Source organism: Indicator indicator, chromosome 3 (assembly GCF_027791375.1).
Source record: "Indicator indicator isolate 239-I01 chromosome 3, UM_Iind_1.1, whole genome shotgun sequence".
Taxonomy (NCBI): domain Eukaryota; kingdom Metazoa; phylum Chordata; class Aves; order Piciformes; family Indicatoridae; genus Indicator; species Indicator indicator.
In genome coordinates, this window is record NC_072012.1 from 18,993,108 (window position 1) to 19,013,142 (window position 20,035).

Genomic DNA, 20,035 nt, shown 5'->3' on the forward strand with positions numbered 1-20,035 from the left:
CGACTGGAAGAAAGCAAATGTCACTCTAATCTTCAAAAAAGGCAAGAAGGAGGATCCAGGCAACTACAGACCAGTTAGCCTCACCTCCATCCCTGGAAAGATGATAGAGAAGCTCATTCTGGAGGTCATCTCTAACACAGAAGAAAAGAAGGTCACCAAGAGTAGCAACATGGATTTACCAAGGGGAGGTCTTGCTCGACTAATGTGATAGTCTTCTACCAAACCATGACCAAATGATTAGAGGAAGGAAGATCAGTAAGATGTCATATACCTTGACTTCAGTAAGGCTTTTGATGCTGTCTCCCATAACATCCTCGTAGAAAAGCTCAGGAAATGTGACATAGCCAATTGGTCTGTGAGGTGGATTGCAAACTGTCTCCACAACAGAGTTCAGAAGGTTGTGATTGGTGACACAGAGTCAACTTAGAGGCCTATGGTCAGGAGTGTTCCCCAGGGATCAGTACTGGTCCAGTTTTGTTCAATGTCTTTATTAACGACCAGGGTGAGGGGATTGAGAGTACCCTCAGCAAGTTCACTGATGATACAAAACTGGGGCTGGGGTGGGGGGTGGGCACGGGTGGTTGACACCCCCCCATTAGGCTGTGCTCCTATCCAGTGAGATCTGGACAGGCTGGTGAGCTGGGTGAAGGCAAACCACATGAAGTTCAATAAGGACAAGTGCAGGGTCTTGCATCTGGGGAGGAATAACAGCAGGCACCATTACAGGTTAGGGGTTGTGACAGAGCACTGAACAGGCTGCCTGGGGAGGCTGTGGAGTCTCCTTCTCTGGAGACTTTCAAACCCCACCTGGATGCATTCCTGTGTGGACTATGCTAGGTGATCCTGCTTTTGGCAGGGGGGTTGGATTCAATAATCTCTGGAGGTCCCTTCCAACTTCCAGCATTCTGTGATTCTGTGATTCTGAGATCTATATTTGACCCTGTTGTGGATTCAGCTTTGGGGGTGCACAGAGCTCAATGTACCATTTGATCCACAGCCTAAAATCTTAGTCTGGAGAAGATACTACTTAACCTCTCCAACTCCATTTCCAAAAAGCACTGTGATTTACACTACAGAAATTAAGCCAGGCAGTACAGAGCACTGACAGGTTATAGGATTAGTAAATAAACTGTGCTAATGATAAGTATTTTTCAGTCTTAGTTCCTGAAACAATGGTCCAGAGTGGGACAAATAAGCAGTGAACAAGGACAAGGTGTGCATTACCTTCTGGGTTATGATGGACAATGACTTCAGAAATGCATAAGAAATTGTGAGTCCTGGCGTCTAAAAAGCAGCCTGGGGGTTTGTACATCTGTAATCCAGTATGAGTTTTCTGTTTCAAATTGTGATGGTATTGAGCTTTCAAGAAAGATGTGAAAAATTATCACAGAAGTATTCTCTGAAAATAGATTGTCTACAGGAAAGCTTAGTGTCCAAGCCACACAAATCTAGAAGAATTTGTGATTATACTTCTTGGAGAAGGTAAAGGGCATGCAGCCTGTGCTCTGATGGTCCGAGGAGCACTGTAGAGATACTAGGCTGATGCAACATCCTAGAAGTAAGGAGGACTGAGTTTATTTCAAGTGATGTGCAGCTCTCCACAGTTCCTATCAGGAGCCTGTGTATGTTTGCACTCTCAGTTCGTTTACTTATGCAAAGTCTACCACAGTGGTAGAGACCTTACAAATCACAGTATGTAGACTGAAGAAAGGCTGAAGAATTGCTCTGTTCTGCAAAGCACCACTCTCAATCTCTTGATTAGAGATACTGCTGTGAATAAGCATGTGATATATGAGGTTGAATTCCACTCAAATCCTCATTTTTTGATCAGCTTGCTTTAGCAGCAGAGGTATTGTAAACTAGTAATACCCACAGCATCCAGAGGGGTTGGTCCTGTCTTATATGAAGGAATATGGAATCCTATAATGAGAAGCTTTCCCCATGGGGGGTTCTATAATCTCACAGAAATAGGAGAATGACTAAATAGAGTCATCACTCTCACTCCATGTGCTGACTGCAGACACAGAAGTGAACTGACTTTCCCAAATTTACTCAAGGCATCTATCAGAGCAGTCAAAAATACAAAATCGTACGTGCCTTCTTTCTCTTGTTTATATTTTATTTTCTCTCAAGTCACTCTTCATATGTTGCTTGGTATGTTTGGATCTGACTCATAACCTGCTGAAATAACAGGAGGAACTTTTCATCTGATATCAGGATGGTTTGGACAAGAAATTTTAACCCTAAATTCCTGAAGGACAACATCTTACTTTCATGTGTTAGATCACTATGTAACCAAGTTGTGAAGGAGTAAAATATGCAAAGTAAAATGAAATAATTAAAGAAGAATGTGAATTTAAAGACCAAAGTCCAAAGAAGGTAGCTGCATGTTTCTCCATTTATATACTTTGCTAGAGGTTGGATTTTTTTTCATAATGCAAGGCTTTGCTGCAGGGAATGCCATTTGTTTCTTCTGGCTTTGTAATGTAGCTACACTTCACATAAGAAAAGGGCTCCGGGGCCTTAGCAGTTTCAGCACTTTTCCCCTCTGTTCTCCAGGACTGCCTTTTATTCAGGTCAGGAATTCGCTTTGGATGATCCTTCTGCAAATCTTGCCACTGGCTTTAATTAATAACCTGACTCTAGAAATTCCACTCATTGTCTTTTTTTTTTTTCTTTTTTTCCCCCTTTTTGATTTAAGAGGCTGTTGAGGATAAATACTGTCTTTAAAGTTTTATGAATCATAGTGTTTGACATGCTTGATGTTGATTGATTTTCAGAAAACTACACTTTTTGTTCTAATATTCAATTTGTCACTGTTACTTACAAACAAATACGAGATTTAAAACCGCAAAGATACAGATGTTCTTTAGCTTTGTTGCCATCTGTTTTCCTGCCTACTGGATTCCAAGACTAACATTTCTGCATTTTAACAAAATTACATTAATATAATATATAAGATACAATCAAATAAAAAATAAATACATCAGAGTTTTAGCATAACTGAATTTTTAAATCACTTGTTCATAGAATTTTTTTTTCTAATGGTTTTTATTTTAATGATAAACTTATCTTTAACCAGAGCATTTGAAAAATTTGGCTTTTTCTCCTCGGTTATGCATAAATTTCAGATCAGAAGACTGAGGTTTCCATTGAAGTCTCCCAAGAAAGACATATGCTATAACCTTAACTTAAGTCACAAACTTTACATTGTGGCATTTAAACAGCATTCTTCCTGGATGCCAGAAAGCCATACAACACTTAACTCTGCTCATTTAAGTTGTATGTCAGATGTTTGAATTCCTAATGTACTTTGTTAGAAACCTGACTTTTCACTCCAAGAAGTTTTTAGAACCAGCTCATTGAACAGGGTTGAAATTGTAGGATTTCTGACGACTAAAATTCTGCTTGATTTATTAAAATCATATTGGATTACTTCCCCATTTATCTGCATCATTTCTATGTTTAACTCTTTGTGCTATTTCTTGATAATATTTCTTCAACAAATAACAGGTTGAACTGCCTGCCTTCTAGTTGACAATTACCTAAATCTCTAATTCAGGCAAACAAATGTAACCAAGACTTTGCAGGCACTTCTTTCTGTTAAAAAGAAGGTATTTCAGGCAGAAGTATTGGTATCTGTTAAAGCCGTGAGATTACAAAGCAGTAAGTGCTAATTAAACCTTTATTTATATTCAAAAAGAAATACACAGTCCTAAGTGCATTCATCTGTACTGCAACACAGTTTATAGTAAACATTGTTAATCCAGTGTTCTTAGAAGTGATATTTTGGGAGACGAGAATTCAGTCGTGGCTGCTCAACTGTTACAAGTAGATGACCCATATTTTTTGATTTAAAAGCTTGCCCATGCACTTAAATTTATCTTGTCTTCTTGTCTCATCTCCCTGGCATATTTAGCATTGTTTGTCTTTAGTGCTAGTGTCTGTTGTGCAAAAAGATTTCAGTGTACCCAGTTCACCACACACTTCCAGCAGGGCTGAAACAAATCCTTGTTTGGTATAAATCAGTCCAGCAGTCTGCTTAGGATTCTGAACCAGTGTGTTGAATCTTTATTTTTGTTCACTTGCACACTGACTGGCCTTTGCTTTAGTGATTTTCTCTCTTGGATATATTTTTTTCTAATCTACTGACTACCCAGCCTGTGCTTATTCTATATTAATGTCATACTCTAGATCCAGCTCACAGCATTTGAACACATCAGGGATTTGTATCAGACTGATATTATTAAATAATATTTTCCACAGAAGAGACTGTCTTCTTTCTGTATCCACTCAGTATCAGAAAGGCCAGTATGACCTTTGTCCAGCCTTTCAGAGGCCAAAGATCATGAAATATGATGGGCTAAGGAATCATCAACAACGTAGGCAGATATGATGCAAAGCTTATGAGTTCATGCCATATGGTCTGAAGAAAAGGAGAAAAATTGCACGTTCTCCAGTACCTGAAGCCTCAAGACATGTCAAAACCAGAACTAATAGGCACCAAAAAATAGTGTTAGGAAGGAAGGGATGCGCTTTCTTCAAAAATTGAGATTTCCAAAACTTGATAAGACAACTGCTACTTGATACTCCAGTGGCAAAGATATGCTTATACAATTAACAGTCTTTGAACTTCCTTGGACTGTGCTGACCTAATTCTACCTATAGATAAAATTGTCCCAGCCTTTGTCATTTCCTAAAATTAGTCAGTGAATCGTGGGAACATATTAGGAAAGTAAAGATACTGTATTATTCAGAGATGGCATAAAGAATTTAAGAGTACAATATGGCTGCTAATTAAAACAAACAACCAAACCCCTGAAAAAAAAAACACTCAAAAATATCTTCCTAATAAAATGTACATTTTGTTTCATTCAGCTGTGGCAGGAGGAAGAAACATGTTGGGAGGATATGTCAGTATATTGTATGTGCAATTCTCTAAATCAATGAAAGATCTTTTTAGTGTCTGCATTTCTGCACCATAAATTTGTCATGCTCTGGCTTCAGAAGGTGGTCATGGAGGGCTGGTTGATCATTGAATTGCCCTTATTCCTTTATAAATGTACAGCACTGTTAGAAGCTTTTGGAGATGTAAGACACACCAAGTGAATACCTGTTCTAATGTCTCTTAAATTCCAGTAACAATGCTAATATTGCATCCTGGCTTGAGAGTGAGGAAATACTGGTACATTTAAGTCCAGTAGAAACTTATACTTTAAAGCACATAGCACTTGCTAAGACTTCTTTCTTTCAACACAGTATTTTGTTCACACTACTCTTTGAGAACTCAGAGGATATATTTAAAATAAGCATTTGTGAAAATAACGTGTTGGATCACAACTTAAGGGTGATAAAACACAAGTACGTATTTTCCTGCCTCTTCCAGCAACTGAATGCCTGAGATGACAGAAGCAGGATCTAGGCAAGGATGATTTTTCCATCACATCTTGCTTCCTCTCCTTTATTCTGATCCTAGCCAGGCAGTTAAAGATATCTCACCTACTGTCATGTTGCACTGCATACACCAGAAATCAAAGTGGAAGTCCTGCAATGCAAGAACTGTTTAGCTGATTCAAATTTCCAGAGGAAGGAAAAGCTTTAAGTTTCTTGCTTTTCAAGATCCTTTGTTGCATCTTTGTAATTGTTTGGTTTTAATTACACCACAAAGGTTAGCTGACGTGTGTTGGACAGAACTCACACATGAAGAGCTTCTTTTCCTATTAGCTTCAGGCTGCTAATTTTGACACCTTTGTAATAAATCTGTTGTTAAGATGCAAAGCTTCAAGCTTGGCAGGACCTCAGGAAATCAAGAGAGGAGGTAGCAATTCTTGTAGGAACAAGACTTGCAAAGGCGACAGATTAACAGGAATCATTTCCAGCTGAGCTAACCTATTTAAAAGTAGCAAGAACATGAAAAGGGAAAATGGGTAGAGTGTGTTACCAGAGAACTGTTACTCCTTGTGAAGTGAATTTCAGCACTTAAACCTGTCTTTCTGAATGCCTGTAATATTTATAATACAGCCCTGAAGGGCCAAATGTAATTTCCACCACCCAGGGTTCTCTACTGGCTGGTTCTATAACTTCAGAGTTGAAAAGGCAATTGGAAAAAAAAAAAACAACCAACAACAAAACCCCCCTGAAAACCCCAAAAAAAGATTTCTCCAAGTGAACATGGAGAGGATGGATATTTATGAGTAAATTTGTGGTGAAAGAAAGAAATACTGTCTTTCTTGTGATAAGATCAAACTGTGGAAACAGACTGAAGAAGCACAGTCAATACCATGCTGCAATCAAACATCACATGTTAAAACTCTTTTTATTTGCTTAATATTTAAGTCTTTGAATTTTGTTTTTGTTAGAATGATATGGGAGGACAAAGGAGCCTAATAAACAAGTGGACTACTTTTCTGAAAGCCAGACTTGTATGTTCGATACCTGGTCCTGAGGGAACAGACACACACTTTGATGAGCTGCGTAAGTAGATTTATCACTAATGGTCTGTTTTGACATCAGTATTGCTTGGGGTTTTATTGTTGTTGTTTGTTTGATTGGTTGGTTGGGTTGGGTTGGGTTGGGTTTTTTTTGTGTTTGTAGAAACACTGTGACTATCTGCAAGTAGACAAACAATGGAATGTTAGTCCAAATATTACCATGGCACAGATTAAAAATCAGACAAAAATTAAGCACCATTATGTGTTTACATATCTCCAAATTATAAATGGTAAATGCAGAAATATTCAGTGAATGTTCAATTAAAAAAAATTGTATTCCTGTTACAGAAGACATATTCTTGCTTTCTACAAGAGATGAGAGAAACCCACTTGTATACGGAGTCTTCACTACAACAAGGTGTGTGTTAAGATCACATTTGTCTCTGGAAACAAATGGTAAAGATCTTATTCAGGCCTTTTATTAAATCCTTCTATTACTAGTTCCTGATTCTTGGAAGCAGTGAGATATTGCTTGACTAAGACTTGCAATACTGGGGCTGTAATCACTAAGGTCAATAGTTTCATAAGTTGAATTAATCAGTTATGTCCCTAAACCTTTGTGTGCCTGACTTTTGAGAGTGATTGTAAAAAATAAGGAAAATTTAACAAAAGCAAACCAGTTTATTTCAGTCTTGTCTAGCTGAATTTACACATTTCGTTCATATTTATTGAGCAAAAAATAGTTACTCTTTAAGACAAATCATTGTTATGAAGCATTATTTCTGTAAGCAAGAACTTGACATCAACTGTTTCTTAGAGTCAAACCCCTCTATGCTTTAAAGTGATATTTCAGTGTTTTCATAGACCGAAGTTATGGAATAATAATGCATCTTGAAGGTCAACATCATGCTGGCCTGTATCAAAAACAGTGTGCTCAGCAGGAGAAGGGAAGTGATTTTGCCCCTGTACTCAGCCCTGATGAGGCCACAGCTTGAGTACTGGGCTCAGTTCTCAACACAGTATAAGAAAGATATTGAGGTCCACCTAAAATATTTAAAATAGAACAAACTGTTGCACAATAAATTAAATGACATATGAAGTAACTAAAGGACATGCCACTCAACAACCTGGCATGGTGGCCTTCGGAAAACTGTCTGTCCGATGCAATTTGTAATTCTCAGGTGTATCTATCAATTGGTCCCAAAGGCTAAGTTTAGATTTCAGCTGAGAAAAACTTTAAATTGTAAAGTCAGTGACCTCAAATATCTGCAGTTATCAGACTTGTACACATTGTTATCTTGAACCACTTATATCAGCTCTCAGGTGTAGGATTTATCCAAACATTAGACTCTGAAGAATTAGTAAATTCACTGGATGAACCATTCACTGAAGAGCTGTCTGCAACATTCATATCAATCCTCCTCTTCTTCAGCTCTGTCTTCAAGGGCTCTGCAGTTTGTGTGTACAGTATGGCAGACATCAGAGCTGTTTTCAATGGTCCTTATGCTCACAAGGAGAGTGTGGATCACCGGTGGGTGCAATATGAAGGTCGCATCCCGTATCCCAGACCTGGTACAGTAAGTGTCTCCTTAATTACACACTTCTATTTTTACTCAAAAGCAATCATGCTTCATACACCTCCCAGGATTGGTAATTTATACTTTCCACTCAGGATGTTTCAAATTATCCTCTCAACTCTTTGCCTTCTGTTGACAGCTCAGACTTCTACCTACCCTGTAGGTATATAAATATACATTTTTCCATGTCTCTGAGATAACATTGTGTCCAGACTATTTCCTGATTGTCTCTAATACTGTGGTCTACCTCTGTACTGCTGTATTCCTATCTGTTGGGATCACCTTTTAGACATCAACACTTCATAAAAAGCCAAAGACATTCCTTTAGGATGAGGTATTTTATTTGAAGCCTTGTATTTCTGTTATCTTTATGTCTTAAGATCCTTTTCCTTGAGACATGATTATTGATACTGTATGTTTGTGCATGTGTTGTGTTTTGCAATAAAATAAGGAGTTAGTTTCTAGAGATTTTATGTGAAGAAAGATACATGATAGAAAGAAAAGAGAAACTTACTATCTGGAAACACTTCTAAATCCCAATCTCTTAGATTTCATATATAAGAACCCATCCAAAACAAAGAATAAAATTTTGAAAGATTTACTAAAGAATTCTTTCCCCTCTTTTGTCTTGATATTAAACTTGGACAAGTAAGGATCTACACTACATCTGAGGAAGAAAAAAATATTTCCAAAAAATGCATCTACTTGAAAAATTTCATCACAACTCTTGACATAAATAGAACATTAAAGACCAGTAACTTAAGAGTAAGATAGGTATCATTCAGGATAACATTATATTATCTTGGTCAGCTATTCAGTGAACTAGTACCAGGCAGATGAATAAATCCTGCCAAACAGTGGAATACTGGAGGCTGGACTGCTACTGGTAGCTTTGCCTGGAAGCCATCTGGGTATTTCTGCATTGTTTTTCTGACATCAGCACTGGTATGACCTTTGTGTCAGACCATGTTACCTAGCTTATTTAGCTCTTTTTTCACACATTGCAGCTCTGTCTTGTCTTCATCATTCTTCCAGTGGACTCAATTGCATGGTTCAAGCCCATGTTGTTTGCTGCACTTAGTGGTCCTAGGCTTCAGCAGGTCAGGCCCTGAGCTCTGATTCCCTCCTCCCAATTACAGGCTGGTCACAGAGGGCATTGCTCTCTACAAAGACTAAGGCAGCTCCAGAGACTGGTTTGGCCTGGCTAGCATCTGTGCTGCCACAGAAAATGCTCCAATCTACACCCTGTATATCTTTTGTGTATCTCTGACACAGAGCATATAGGGCTCCCAGAAAAGAAGGTTGCAATTTATTTATTTATTTTTTTAAGCACGTGCAGCTCCATTACTGGTTGAGAAGTGCAGATGTGTTTAGTTTTAAGCACAAAAATGGTGCCAGTGAGAACAATAGCTGGTCCAATGGCATCTAAAGAGATTAAAATAACTCTCTTGAAAAAAACTAAGAGTGCCCCATAATGATGAACACTCAGCACAGATAGACGGGTGGTAAGCTCATTGCATTTTTGAGTGTATTAGCCATCACATGGTTGAGCTAGGATTCACAAGGAGGGAAACAAGACAGGCTGAAGCATGTCAATGCTGATCTTTATCACTGATATGAATATTCATGCTTGCAAGTATTTCAAAAGTTTAAAGCCAAACAGATATTTTCCATAAGCCCCTTAATTGTCCAACTGCTTCCTTTAAGCACCTGATAACAGCTCTGAAAAAATGCTCTCATAAAAATCCTTAGGACCTCCCTACTCAGTGGATTTCTGTAGGAGTTTTTCTGATCAAGGACTGAGAAGGGAAGTGAATTTTACTGAAGAAAGCTTTCAGAAGAAAGATATCTGTAGCATTTGCTCTGTGGATAAGGTAAAGGTGTTGCTGCACAGTCAACGTTCTGTCTTCAGTGAGCTGAACTACAACATACTTCACGCTCAGTGGTTTAATATATGGTATCCAAATAAGCAGATTCATGCCATGTGCTCATCTTTTAATGTGCTGTGCCAAACCTCTTGATATGAACAGATTTCGTCTGGGATCTGAAAAAACAGTGTAGTACTCAGAGGCAAGGAAAAGAAATGACATGCTATGGCCCTGCAGAACACTGTGGTGTGAATGCTGAAATGCTCTTCCTTAAAGATTAATTTCATCCTTTCTTGCCAGCTATGAGGTGGTTCAGGAATGTTCAGAAGAAAGCCAAAGAGGGTTAATCTATCCTTTTTGAAATATTAGAACAGTTTTGAAATTTAAGCCCTACCTAACTATTGCCTACAGTTAACATAGCCAGCACTGCCATGATCTTATATTTCTAATATTTTAAGCTACTGGCAAAGTCTAAAAATGGCTACACTAGGAAATACATTTCCTTTGATATTTGGCTGTGAGAGAGGCACTAACTTCCTTTCTGCATTTACACAGAAGCAGGAGACTGCTTACCCTAATTTAACTTTCTGCTCAGTTGCCCTTATCTCCTAAGTAAATAAAGCTGTTCACTATAGAGGCTGTTACCACTTTGATATTGAAATTTTGACAAAATGCTTCCTGTGGCAATTTGTGTCAGAGATAAACTCCCAACATGACCATGATATCATGCCTTCGCAATGTTGAGTGGCGTGTGGGCAACAGCAGCCCTGCCTACCCAGGGCCCCAGTGTGAGCTGCCTGCCCTCTGCTGTTAAGTGAAGACCTTTGGACAGGGTGGCTGAGATCTCCAGCATGCTCCCCATCGCTGACACCACAAAATGTACAACTCTTTAATTTCTCCCAGGGGTATTAAAAAGCAAGTGCAAATAATGGGAATTAAACAGAGGCAAGACTTCAAATCTATTTCAAATTGGTAGCTAAAAAAAAAAAAGAAAAAAGAAGAAAAAATAAAAAGACAAAAATCCCATGGTGCAGGCAGCCCCTCCACAGAGGGCAATTTGAAAGCCAAGGGAGCTTTTGCTCTGTCTTATCTAGCTGTTTAAAAATTAGACTTGCGTATCTGCAGCTGTCCCCAGATAACAAATCTAGTTTTCTTCCAGTCTCTCAGGTTTTCACCCAGGAAGTTATCCATTGGTAAAGAAATCATTAAAGACTTTAAAGTGTGTTCTGTATTCTGAAACAGTTTTCTTAATGCCCACACAGTAATCACAAAAGGCATTTGAATAACATTTTCAGTGAATTAGGTGGAAAAAATATTTCTAACTTAGTTACATAGCTAAGAGCAACTGACAGTGCCCATGTGGAAATTCTGATGAGATACACAGGAGTCATCCTCATTTCACTGATGACAAGTAAATGTCATTAAGGTCAGATTTTTAGAGGCATGTCAGTGTTGAAAGACGCTGATTAATGCTTAGCCTGATCTACTTCAGAACATAGCACTCTAAATGCTATCCAAGGCAACACCAAATATTTTTGATAGATCTAGACAGTTTGCTTACTAATTTGCTGAAGGCTCAAAACAGAGCTCCTAATAGGCAAAGTAAGATTCTTGCAGTCCAAGTCACTTGTTAGCTACAAGAAGAAACAGCCCAGAATGTTGCTTTTGTCCATTTGAAGAGGTTTATGTCTCACCTCTTTCCACTCCAGATCTGAGTACACCCTGAGCTCCAGAATTCTGTGTGTATTGTTTTACTAACAACATCCCTTACAAACTCTTATGTTCTCCTTCTGTTGTTTTTTCTCCATTCTTTTGTTGTTGTTGTTTTTAGTGAACCCCCTTGTTTTATTTCTCCTGCTAATCTAGTGCACAGGTTGATCGAGCAGTGGTGTCCATCCTATTGGGCCTTGGCTGAGCCACAGAGGAATGCTATCTGCCAAAAGCCTCCCCCTGTCCTTCTGCCCGGTTAGCTTTGCTGCTTTAATAAGTGTGTTCATAAAATACTGCAAGTTGTGCAGGTTTACCTTGTTATTTTAGACTTATCTTCCTCTTTCACCTAATCTTTTATGGGATAGACTGCATTCTTTGCTTCTCCAATTCCTCTCTCCTTTGATCTCCCCACTGTAAATGGGGCTGCGTAATTAAGTGAAATGTTTCATTTTATGGATTTATTTTCTGGAGAAAGCCTCCTCCACCTCCTCTTACTTACCAACCTGTTTTCCCCAACATGAATCACCTTTAATTTCACAGCAGCCTTTCGAAATGTTGTGAACCCAGTCACCTTTTCTGATAGCAGATGTTGGCAGAAAATTGCAAAGTGCCACCTGCAAAGTCAGGTTCACTCACCGAGTTGGACTCAGCCCAGTTAGCCTCAGATTAATGTTATTTTATGTCAGGTGTGTTGAATGAAAAAACAATACAAAGAGATCAAGACAAACATTTGAAAGGTAGAACAACTCCCATATATCTAGTGAGATGGAAACTCAATCTTAAGAAAATGTGAAATTCAATTAATTTGTAGGGATGCTTTTGATTGATTGTGCTCTTTTCATGGTGGGGATGGAATAATGTTGATCCCATTTAAAATTTGTGTTGCTTGTTTGTCTCCTGCATAAAGTAACTCATTCCCTTCTCCCCAGCCATATTCCAGGTTTGCTGTGAGTAGCTGCAAGGTTATCATGAATGCCTTCCTGCTGAGTATCCAATCTGTCTGGATCAACCCTTCCATCCCATAGAGAAGTACTAAGGCTTTCTGCACAAAATGTATTGTGCAGCTCTGATCAGAAAAAGTCACATGGATTTAGGCCATTCAGGAACCCAAGTTACCCCTTCTGAAAAGCTTATGGTTGAATCTCCAATGGCAAATAAGTGCCTATGCTCTCAGAGTCCGCTGTCATCTCATCCATCTCTCTCAGCTGTCATCCAAGCCACAGGTCATAAACTTCAGACTCAGAGTTTGTATTTCCTTATAAATTCTACCAAAAAAAAAAAAAAAAAAAAAACCACGTTCAGTGTGTTGGATGTGTGGGAGGTCCCCATTTAACACAGAAATGGCTAGTTGAAGGTAGTCCTGTTCCTCTGCTTTTTACGTGGTGGATTAATAATAATGGAACTTATTTAGAGTTTGGAATTCTTTGCATTATATCGCAGGAGAATGCTGACTACAAGGCCATATCTCCTTGCTAGTTAAATATTAATTCACTGAGAGCTTGGGAGAAAAGGACCATGTGTTTAAATCATTCCCCCTGAGGGAGAGTCTGGGGCTCTATTTCATGCTGCACTTAGCATAAAATAGAGTACTTTTCAGGGGAAATCAGAGCTTCTTCCTTTCTGATTAACATATGAGCAACATTCTTACGATTTTTGCCTAAGCTGAGAGTTAATTATCCCATGAAAACTGAAACACCTTCAGCAGGAAGGAGTAAGGAACTATCAGGATGGCTATGGTCCATGTAACTGGAATGAAGGGACACCTTCCAAAGGAAGGAAACCCACACTAAGACATCTAATTGCGTGTTATTGGAGAGCTTAAAGAAATATTTCACCCATTAATATTTATACTGCCAAATTCAGATGCTCCCAAGAGAGTGATTTTTTTGTCTAGTGCGTAGTTCTCAGTGTGAAACACATAAAATTTACCAGCCTGGACATAACCAAATCCACCAAGCAGACACCTGCTGCACTCGCTATTATCAAATCTCTGTTGTGTATTTAGCCTATGGGTGTTTGAGTCTTATTGTTAAGTGGGTCTAAAGGCTTAATATGACAAGTCCCTTTTAAACTGGTATTGCCAACACACTTGAAATAGAAAACCTTTCATTTTGAAGCTCACTAGGGACTGCCTTCTGTTTTAAAATTGGCAGTAAACAACAGCACTGCTGAACTAAAGATACATCATTCAATGAAAAGGATATTTTTTTCTTGCACACCTTATAGCTAGGTTCCGAAATTGCCACATTTTTAATAGGTGTTAGATTCAGCAGCTCTTACTGACTTCACTGAATGGTGTGAAGGACTACTCATTTTGGCAAATTGGGAATTTATTTAGGATCCTAAACTCTGGCACCAGCTTTTGAAAGTCTTGGCCAGGGTTCCCACATAATATTAACACAGTCACACTGTATTTCTCAGCATTGTGTGAGATCTACACATCCAGCACTCTACTAAGAAGCAAATTTAATAAGTCAAGTGAAAAACAAAAAGATAAAAGTTTACATATGTGTGGTGTTGCTAAATTATCATGTGTTGGCTTTTATTTGACAAAGATTAGACTTAATTTACCACCTCCTGATAACATTTGGATACAAACAAAAGATGAGGGAACAAAAGACATCTTTGTAGATCACCTGAGGTGAGGACTTAGTCCAGGGTGATTATCGTCAAATAGAGCTCACACAGATGACACTTTAAAAGTTTTGTGCCACAGATTTTATAGAGCAGTTGAATGGAGATGTCATTTGAACTTCAAACTCTTTCTGCTTTTGTTTGTTTAGTGTTGTTTGCTCTTAATTTCTTAACATACATTTGTATCAAGTTGCCATTCCCAGCAGTGAAGGACCTAAAGAACCCCAGAAAATAAATTATATGGTGAATAAGTTTCTTGCAGAATTCTTATCAAGCAGTGGTCATTTTACTATGTAGTGCCATTAATGTGATTTGCTAAGGGACATGGTTTATCACCAAAGTTGTTAGAGTTAGGTAATGGTTGGACTCAATGATCTTAAAGGTTTTTTTCTAACCAAAACAATGCTATGATTCTATGATTCTAATATTTCTTGATCTTAGCTATCCAGGGGAATAGTGCCAAATCTGGGCTGCTTGTTTAAACTTCTCCATAAGAAGGAAAGATAGGCGTTTCCTCCATGCAATTCACATGCAGTCAAGATAAGAATCTAGGGTAGGTGAGATGAAACTCATCCTGTTGCAAAAGCAGGAGATGCTGAGAGACCACAGAGGTGGTGTTATAAGAGATTTTATAGATCCAGATTCTCTTGTAGTCCACATGAAACTACCCTGCCAAGCTACTGCTGTGACATTTGATATAAACGCAAATCTCTTATTGTCTCCAGTGGGAAATGTCACATATCTTAGACAGCATCTGTTGCTAAGAATGTAAATCAATGTCCTCTGTGAACTGGGCAGAGAACACCCATATCATTATCATGAAACATACAACAGGATGTGAACTCACATTTTCAGAGGTGAAAGGCTGCTTCACTCACCCACTTGGCCATGCAGCCTTTGCCGTCATACATCCTACTGATTGCTATGAAAGGAAGCACAAGCCTGCAGGAATTTTCTGCAGAGATGGGTGGACACAGCTTTCAACAGCTGCCTGAGGACTTTGCCAAAGGTTGACCAAAATGAATTTGTCAGTCCCCTATTCCATTCATCATGCCACAGTGAGTGATGCCTCTGGAAATAGCTCCATTGGCCAAGTATAACAAGGTCACACCTGCCCAGCTGTTATTGGTGGTCATGATGGCTTAGAACGGGATCCAAAGCCCTCTGAAATAACTGGAAAGGGCCCTGTTGACTCAAAAGAATCTTTGGATCATACCCTTAGTCCTTGTTTCTACTAAATTAGCTGTACAAACTGGCAAAGATTTCCCTACATCATGCATAGAGATGTTTGGGCGTTTGGGATTACTGTAACAATTTTATAGTTTCATGTTGATAAATATTTTATCCTAGTGATTTTTGTTAAGTGTTGTCATTGCTCTCATCTTCCTGTGCTGATGTATTTTTGGCAAAAATAATTGGGACACCTTTAAGACCTATGGGACTACTCCCATTTTTCTTATAGAAATGGCCTTCTGGGATTGAGTTGTGAATAGATGAGCAATCAACAAATTTACACTAGTAGAACAAATCCTAACCACAAGCTTTTAACTGACACCACAGACTGAGCACATGTCAAACTAGACATTTGGGAATGTGAACTAATGTTTTCTCTCGCAAAATTAGTGACAAAGGAGGTTTGTAGAGCAACTCCACTGCAAATTGTAACTTTCTCCTGGCAGACTCCAGAGGCATTATTTAACCACATTCCTTCACTGACTGTGTTATGGCTCCACCTGGCTGAAAGTGCAGGGATTGCTTAGCTAAAAACAGCATTTAAAAAGCAGCAGTCAACAGTTTATATGTAAAACACTGTCACCGAGTAGTGTTTCCACTTCATGGTATTGTTATTTAGGATTTCCAGTGACCCATTAACACATCTAGATGCCTTTAGATTATAAATAAAAACTTTTTCAGACCCAGATCAGAGATTAAGTGTAAAAAAGGGATGGAAAAGAGATACAGACAACCATAGGAAGGAAAGCAGAGGTAGGTGAGCATGAGAGGTGAAGGGTCACCAACAGAGTTGACCTTGCAAGTATGTTCCTGGGATTATCATGAAAGACATAGAAGGGGAAAATTTGAACAAGGCTGAAAAGGTGATTTTGTGTGTGGTCTTCAAGGAAGATGCCACTTTGTCTAAGTCGAAGAAAAACAGTTCAATAGATTACTTTTCTCTTTTTTACAGTATGGGTCTAACAGATGTGGGCGTTAACCCCACCAGTAAACAAACACAGCCACATAAAGGGAAAAGATGGGTGTAGCTGTTTCACTATTAGAAAAAAAAAAAAAAAAAACCAAAACCAAAGTGGTTGAAGCATTTACTGGAGACTTTCACCCACTCTAACGCAAGCCCTTAGTGCAACATTAGGGCATGCTTGTAAGGACCTTTCCCATCAGCAGGGCAGAAACTCAGTCTCAATAAGAGCAGCCAAAATACAAAAAACAGAAAATCTTTGTTATGTGAGAAGATGCTGCACTTCAAATATTAGAGGTTATCCTATGGTAGCCACCGGAGGGCACTCCAGGCTTGCTGTTGAGACTCACACTGATATCTGTGCTACTAGGTCAGCATGTAGCAAGTTTAACTGCACATTGGTACTTGAATCTTGGAATTAAATCTAGACAGCATGACGAGTCTCATTCACTTCAGACTTTATTTCGTTGTCTTTGTAAAATTTCCAACATGACAGAGCACCTGTGAATGGGGCAGGAAGGTGAAATTTGTTGCGGATACACTGAGATCATCTTAGGAATTTCTCTGGTTCTAAATCAGTGCTTTCAAAAAATGAAGTAGTGGTGACTGAGCCTCACTTTGGGATGAGATAACTGAGCAACCTGATTTCTTACTAGCTTCACAAATGTTCTCACTGAAAACTTGATTTCTACTAATTTTCTAAAGTCATCTGTACAAATGGCATATATTTTGATATTATATACAAGTAATTTCTAAATATTTAAATACAAAATAGGTATTTTACTAAATTATTAGATTGTTTATGAATAAATTTTCTGGGGTCCAATACGTGCTTAAAAAAATAAATAAAATCTGCATCATGGTACTGAATGTTGATAATGGATTTTCATTATTGGTGATAGTGATATGAATGTTAAGGTCTGTCTCGTGCTCTCTTCAGGAGCACTGCTAGATGAAGAAATATTAAGAGTCATTTAGTAATAAAACAAACAAAAATTGCATAGCTTTTAGCAGTATGCATTTACAGATATGTTAATGCAATAAATATTAATTCAATTTATATCCAGTATTAAAGATACAACTTCTCTTTTCTAATGCTGTCCTTTTTTCCTGAATTTCTTAGAGAAGCTAAGGAAGTTCCTCTCCCCTCTAAGTTATACTTTAAACTATCAAAATCTCTGACTGAGAAAAGAAAAGATATAAGTATTATTCTTCAAAGCTTACATCTGTCTGTAGGAAGTTGCAGGTGTGAGAATATAACCAACAAAAACTGAAGATATATAATTCTGCACAGTAGAACAAATGAGGAAGATGAAACAAATTAACAAATTCTGAGTTCTTTTAAAAGATAAAGGAGAATAAGTGGGAGAAAGATAAAGGAAAATGAAGCTGAGGGCAAAAAGCTTTTGAAGTGCAGTAAAAAATAAAAAGAAGAGATAGTAGAGAAATGAGTGAAGAAATGAAGCCTTTGAAGAACTGGAGGAGCACACCATCAATGTGTGCTCTCAAATCAACACTAAGTTTTTTCAATCATAAATCAAGGTAGCAGCCACTGTCACACATGCTTTACAACTGATTCAACTGATCTGGACCAGACAGCTTTCCTACCAGGCCAAGAAGCCTGCAGATGACTTGTACTTCCTTAACATCCCTTTAATCTTCTTGTTCTCTCTCTTTTATTCAGTGTCCAAGCAAAACCTATGATCCACTCATAAAGTCTACCAGAGACTTTCCTGATGAAGTCATTAGCTTTATCAAACGCCATCCACTGATGTACAAATCCGTTTACCCGGTGACGGGAGAACCAGTGTTCACTCAAATCAACGTGGACTATCGTTTGACTCAGATTGTGGTGGATCATGTCATGGCTGAGGATGGGCAATATGATGTTATTTTCCTGGGAACAGGTAGGAGAAAGGATGTCCACTATCATTTTGCACAATACACTTTCTTTGAGAGCACTTTTAGTCCAGCAGTTCCTGTATAAATCTATAGATTGCCTTTTATTCCTGTGCATGCATCTTCGGGAAGCATTAAAGATGCTCCTTATTCTGTGTCAGGACTTCATGGGAATGCAAAGATTAGATGAATTTGTCAGAGCAAGAGATTGCTACTGTTAGGATTTTAATGCCTCCTGGTCTTTAGGTGCTAAACCAGTTAAGGATCAGAGTATCTGGACTATGTTACCCTCTGAGTACCATTCAGTACTTTTCTTTACATATGGTAGTCTGCCTTCAATTCCTTCTATCAGCACATCAACAGCTAGTTAAAAGGAAAACAAAAATAAAAACCTTAATAGCTTCAAGGAGTACTTCCTTTTATCAGTAGTGGCATAGTGCTTCTCTATTAAATCTCATATGACACTGAACAGCAAAGAAAGTTTTATAATTGAGCTTAAGGCAACAATTTAAATACTTTTAAAGATATTGCTTAGCAACATGAATAACTTCAAACAAGGCTGTCAGCACTGAACAGAGACATTAAACTGCCCTATCATGGAGAAAAAAATGACAAAAAATTGCCTTGCCTTTTTTTTTTTTTTAATATGGATAATTATATGTGTCTTTATATTTTTATGATAATTATATGCCATAAGGAAAAAAGTCTAACCAGAGTAATTAAATTTAGAATAACTGGATGAACTGACATTGGTGAAGTAATAATCTACAGTCTTAATCCAATGGAATTTCTTGTTCTTAATCCACAATCTGAAATTCTCTTATTAGTAATAGTTCTTATAAAGCACTTCTCATTGGTAGATCTGAACTGTTTGCTAACAAGTCCACTGTCATTATGTCCATCTCACAGCAGCTGAAACTAAGGTACATGGAGGTGAAAAGGTTTATCCAAGGGCAATGGATGAGCTACTGCCATGAGCTGTAGAGAGATTAAGGTTTTTGTTTGAATTCTATGCTGATGCTGTTGAGTTGCAAACAATTTTTCTGGCCCATATGGAAATTTGGTGTCACATAATGTAGTTTGATAGGTATTGAAGTAATTTAGAGAAAGAAGTGAATTGTCACAGAGCACCGCCTCAGAAATTGCTCAGGTTGTTTCAGCCTTCAGGAGCTTCCCAGCTGCATTATTACACATGAAAGTCCAGGCATAGCCTTTCTTGGACTGTTTGAGTCTTTTAGCCTAGTGCCTGTCACAACTCTTGTCTTCCAAAGGAAGATTATGTGAAAGTCCCTTTATGATCCCCATGAGTTAAGTACAGTGGGGTCAGAAAGAAAAACACAGCTTCATAAGAAAGAACATTAAAGTCCCATTTGCTCCCTTGCTGCATGGGAAGGATCCTAATAAGCTTTAGACATGTTGGTGGAAAGTCCTTGCTGCTTTCTGAATGCACATCTTCAATATAGCAAACAGAGAAGGGAAAGGAACACATTCCCAAGCTATGAGATATCTAAAACTTACTTTTCTGCCAATAATAGTGAGAAAAAGTAATTTAAAACTTATCTGTTCAAAAAGGTGTACAAAACATTATTTTAGTGGCTATAAAGGAATTTTTCAGATGTTTGCTACCTCCCACTATAAAATTTGTCTTAGTAATTGTATTATATGAGACCAGCAGCTCAAATACTCCCAAGTTAACTGTTACTACCCAGCACCAATGTTAAT

The 20,035-nt window shown here is 38.2% G+C and overlaps 1 protein-coding gene across 1 annotated transcript in view; it reads left to right on the forward strand.

The window, feature by feature from the left end:
- Positions 1-20,035, forward strand: part of SEMA3D (semaphorin 3D) — a 137,828-nt gene that overhangs the window by 98,423 nt on the left and 19,370 nt on the right. Inside the window, exons 9-12 of the mRNA XM_054399830.1 lie at positions 6,360-6,474; positions 6,780-6,849; positions 7,864-8,008; positions 18,099-18,321. Coding sequence (XP_054255805.1) covers positions 6,360-6,474; positions 6,780-6,849; positions 7,864-8,008; positions 18,099-18,321 — 553 coding nt within the window. The remainder of the gene's footprint in view (positions 1-6,359; positions 6,475-6,779; positions 6,850-7,863; positions 8,009-18,098; positions 18,322-20,035) is intronic.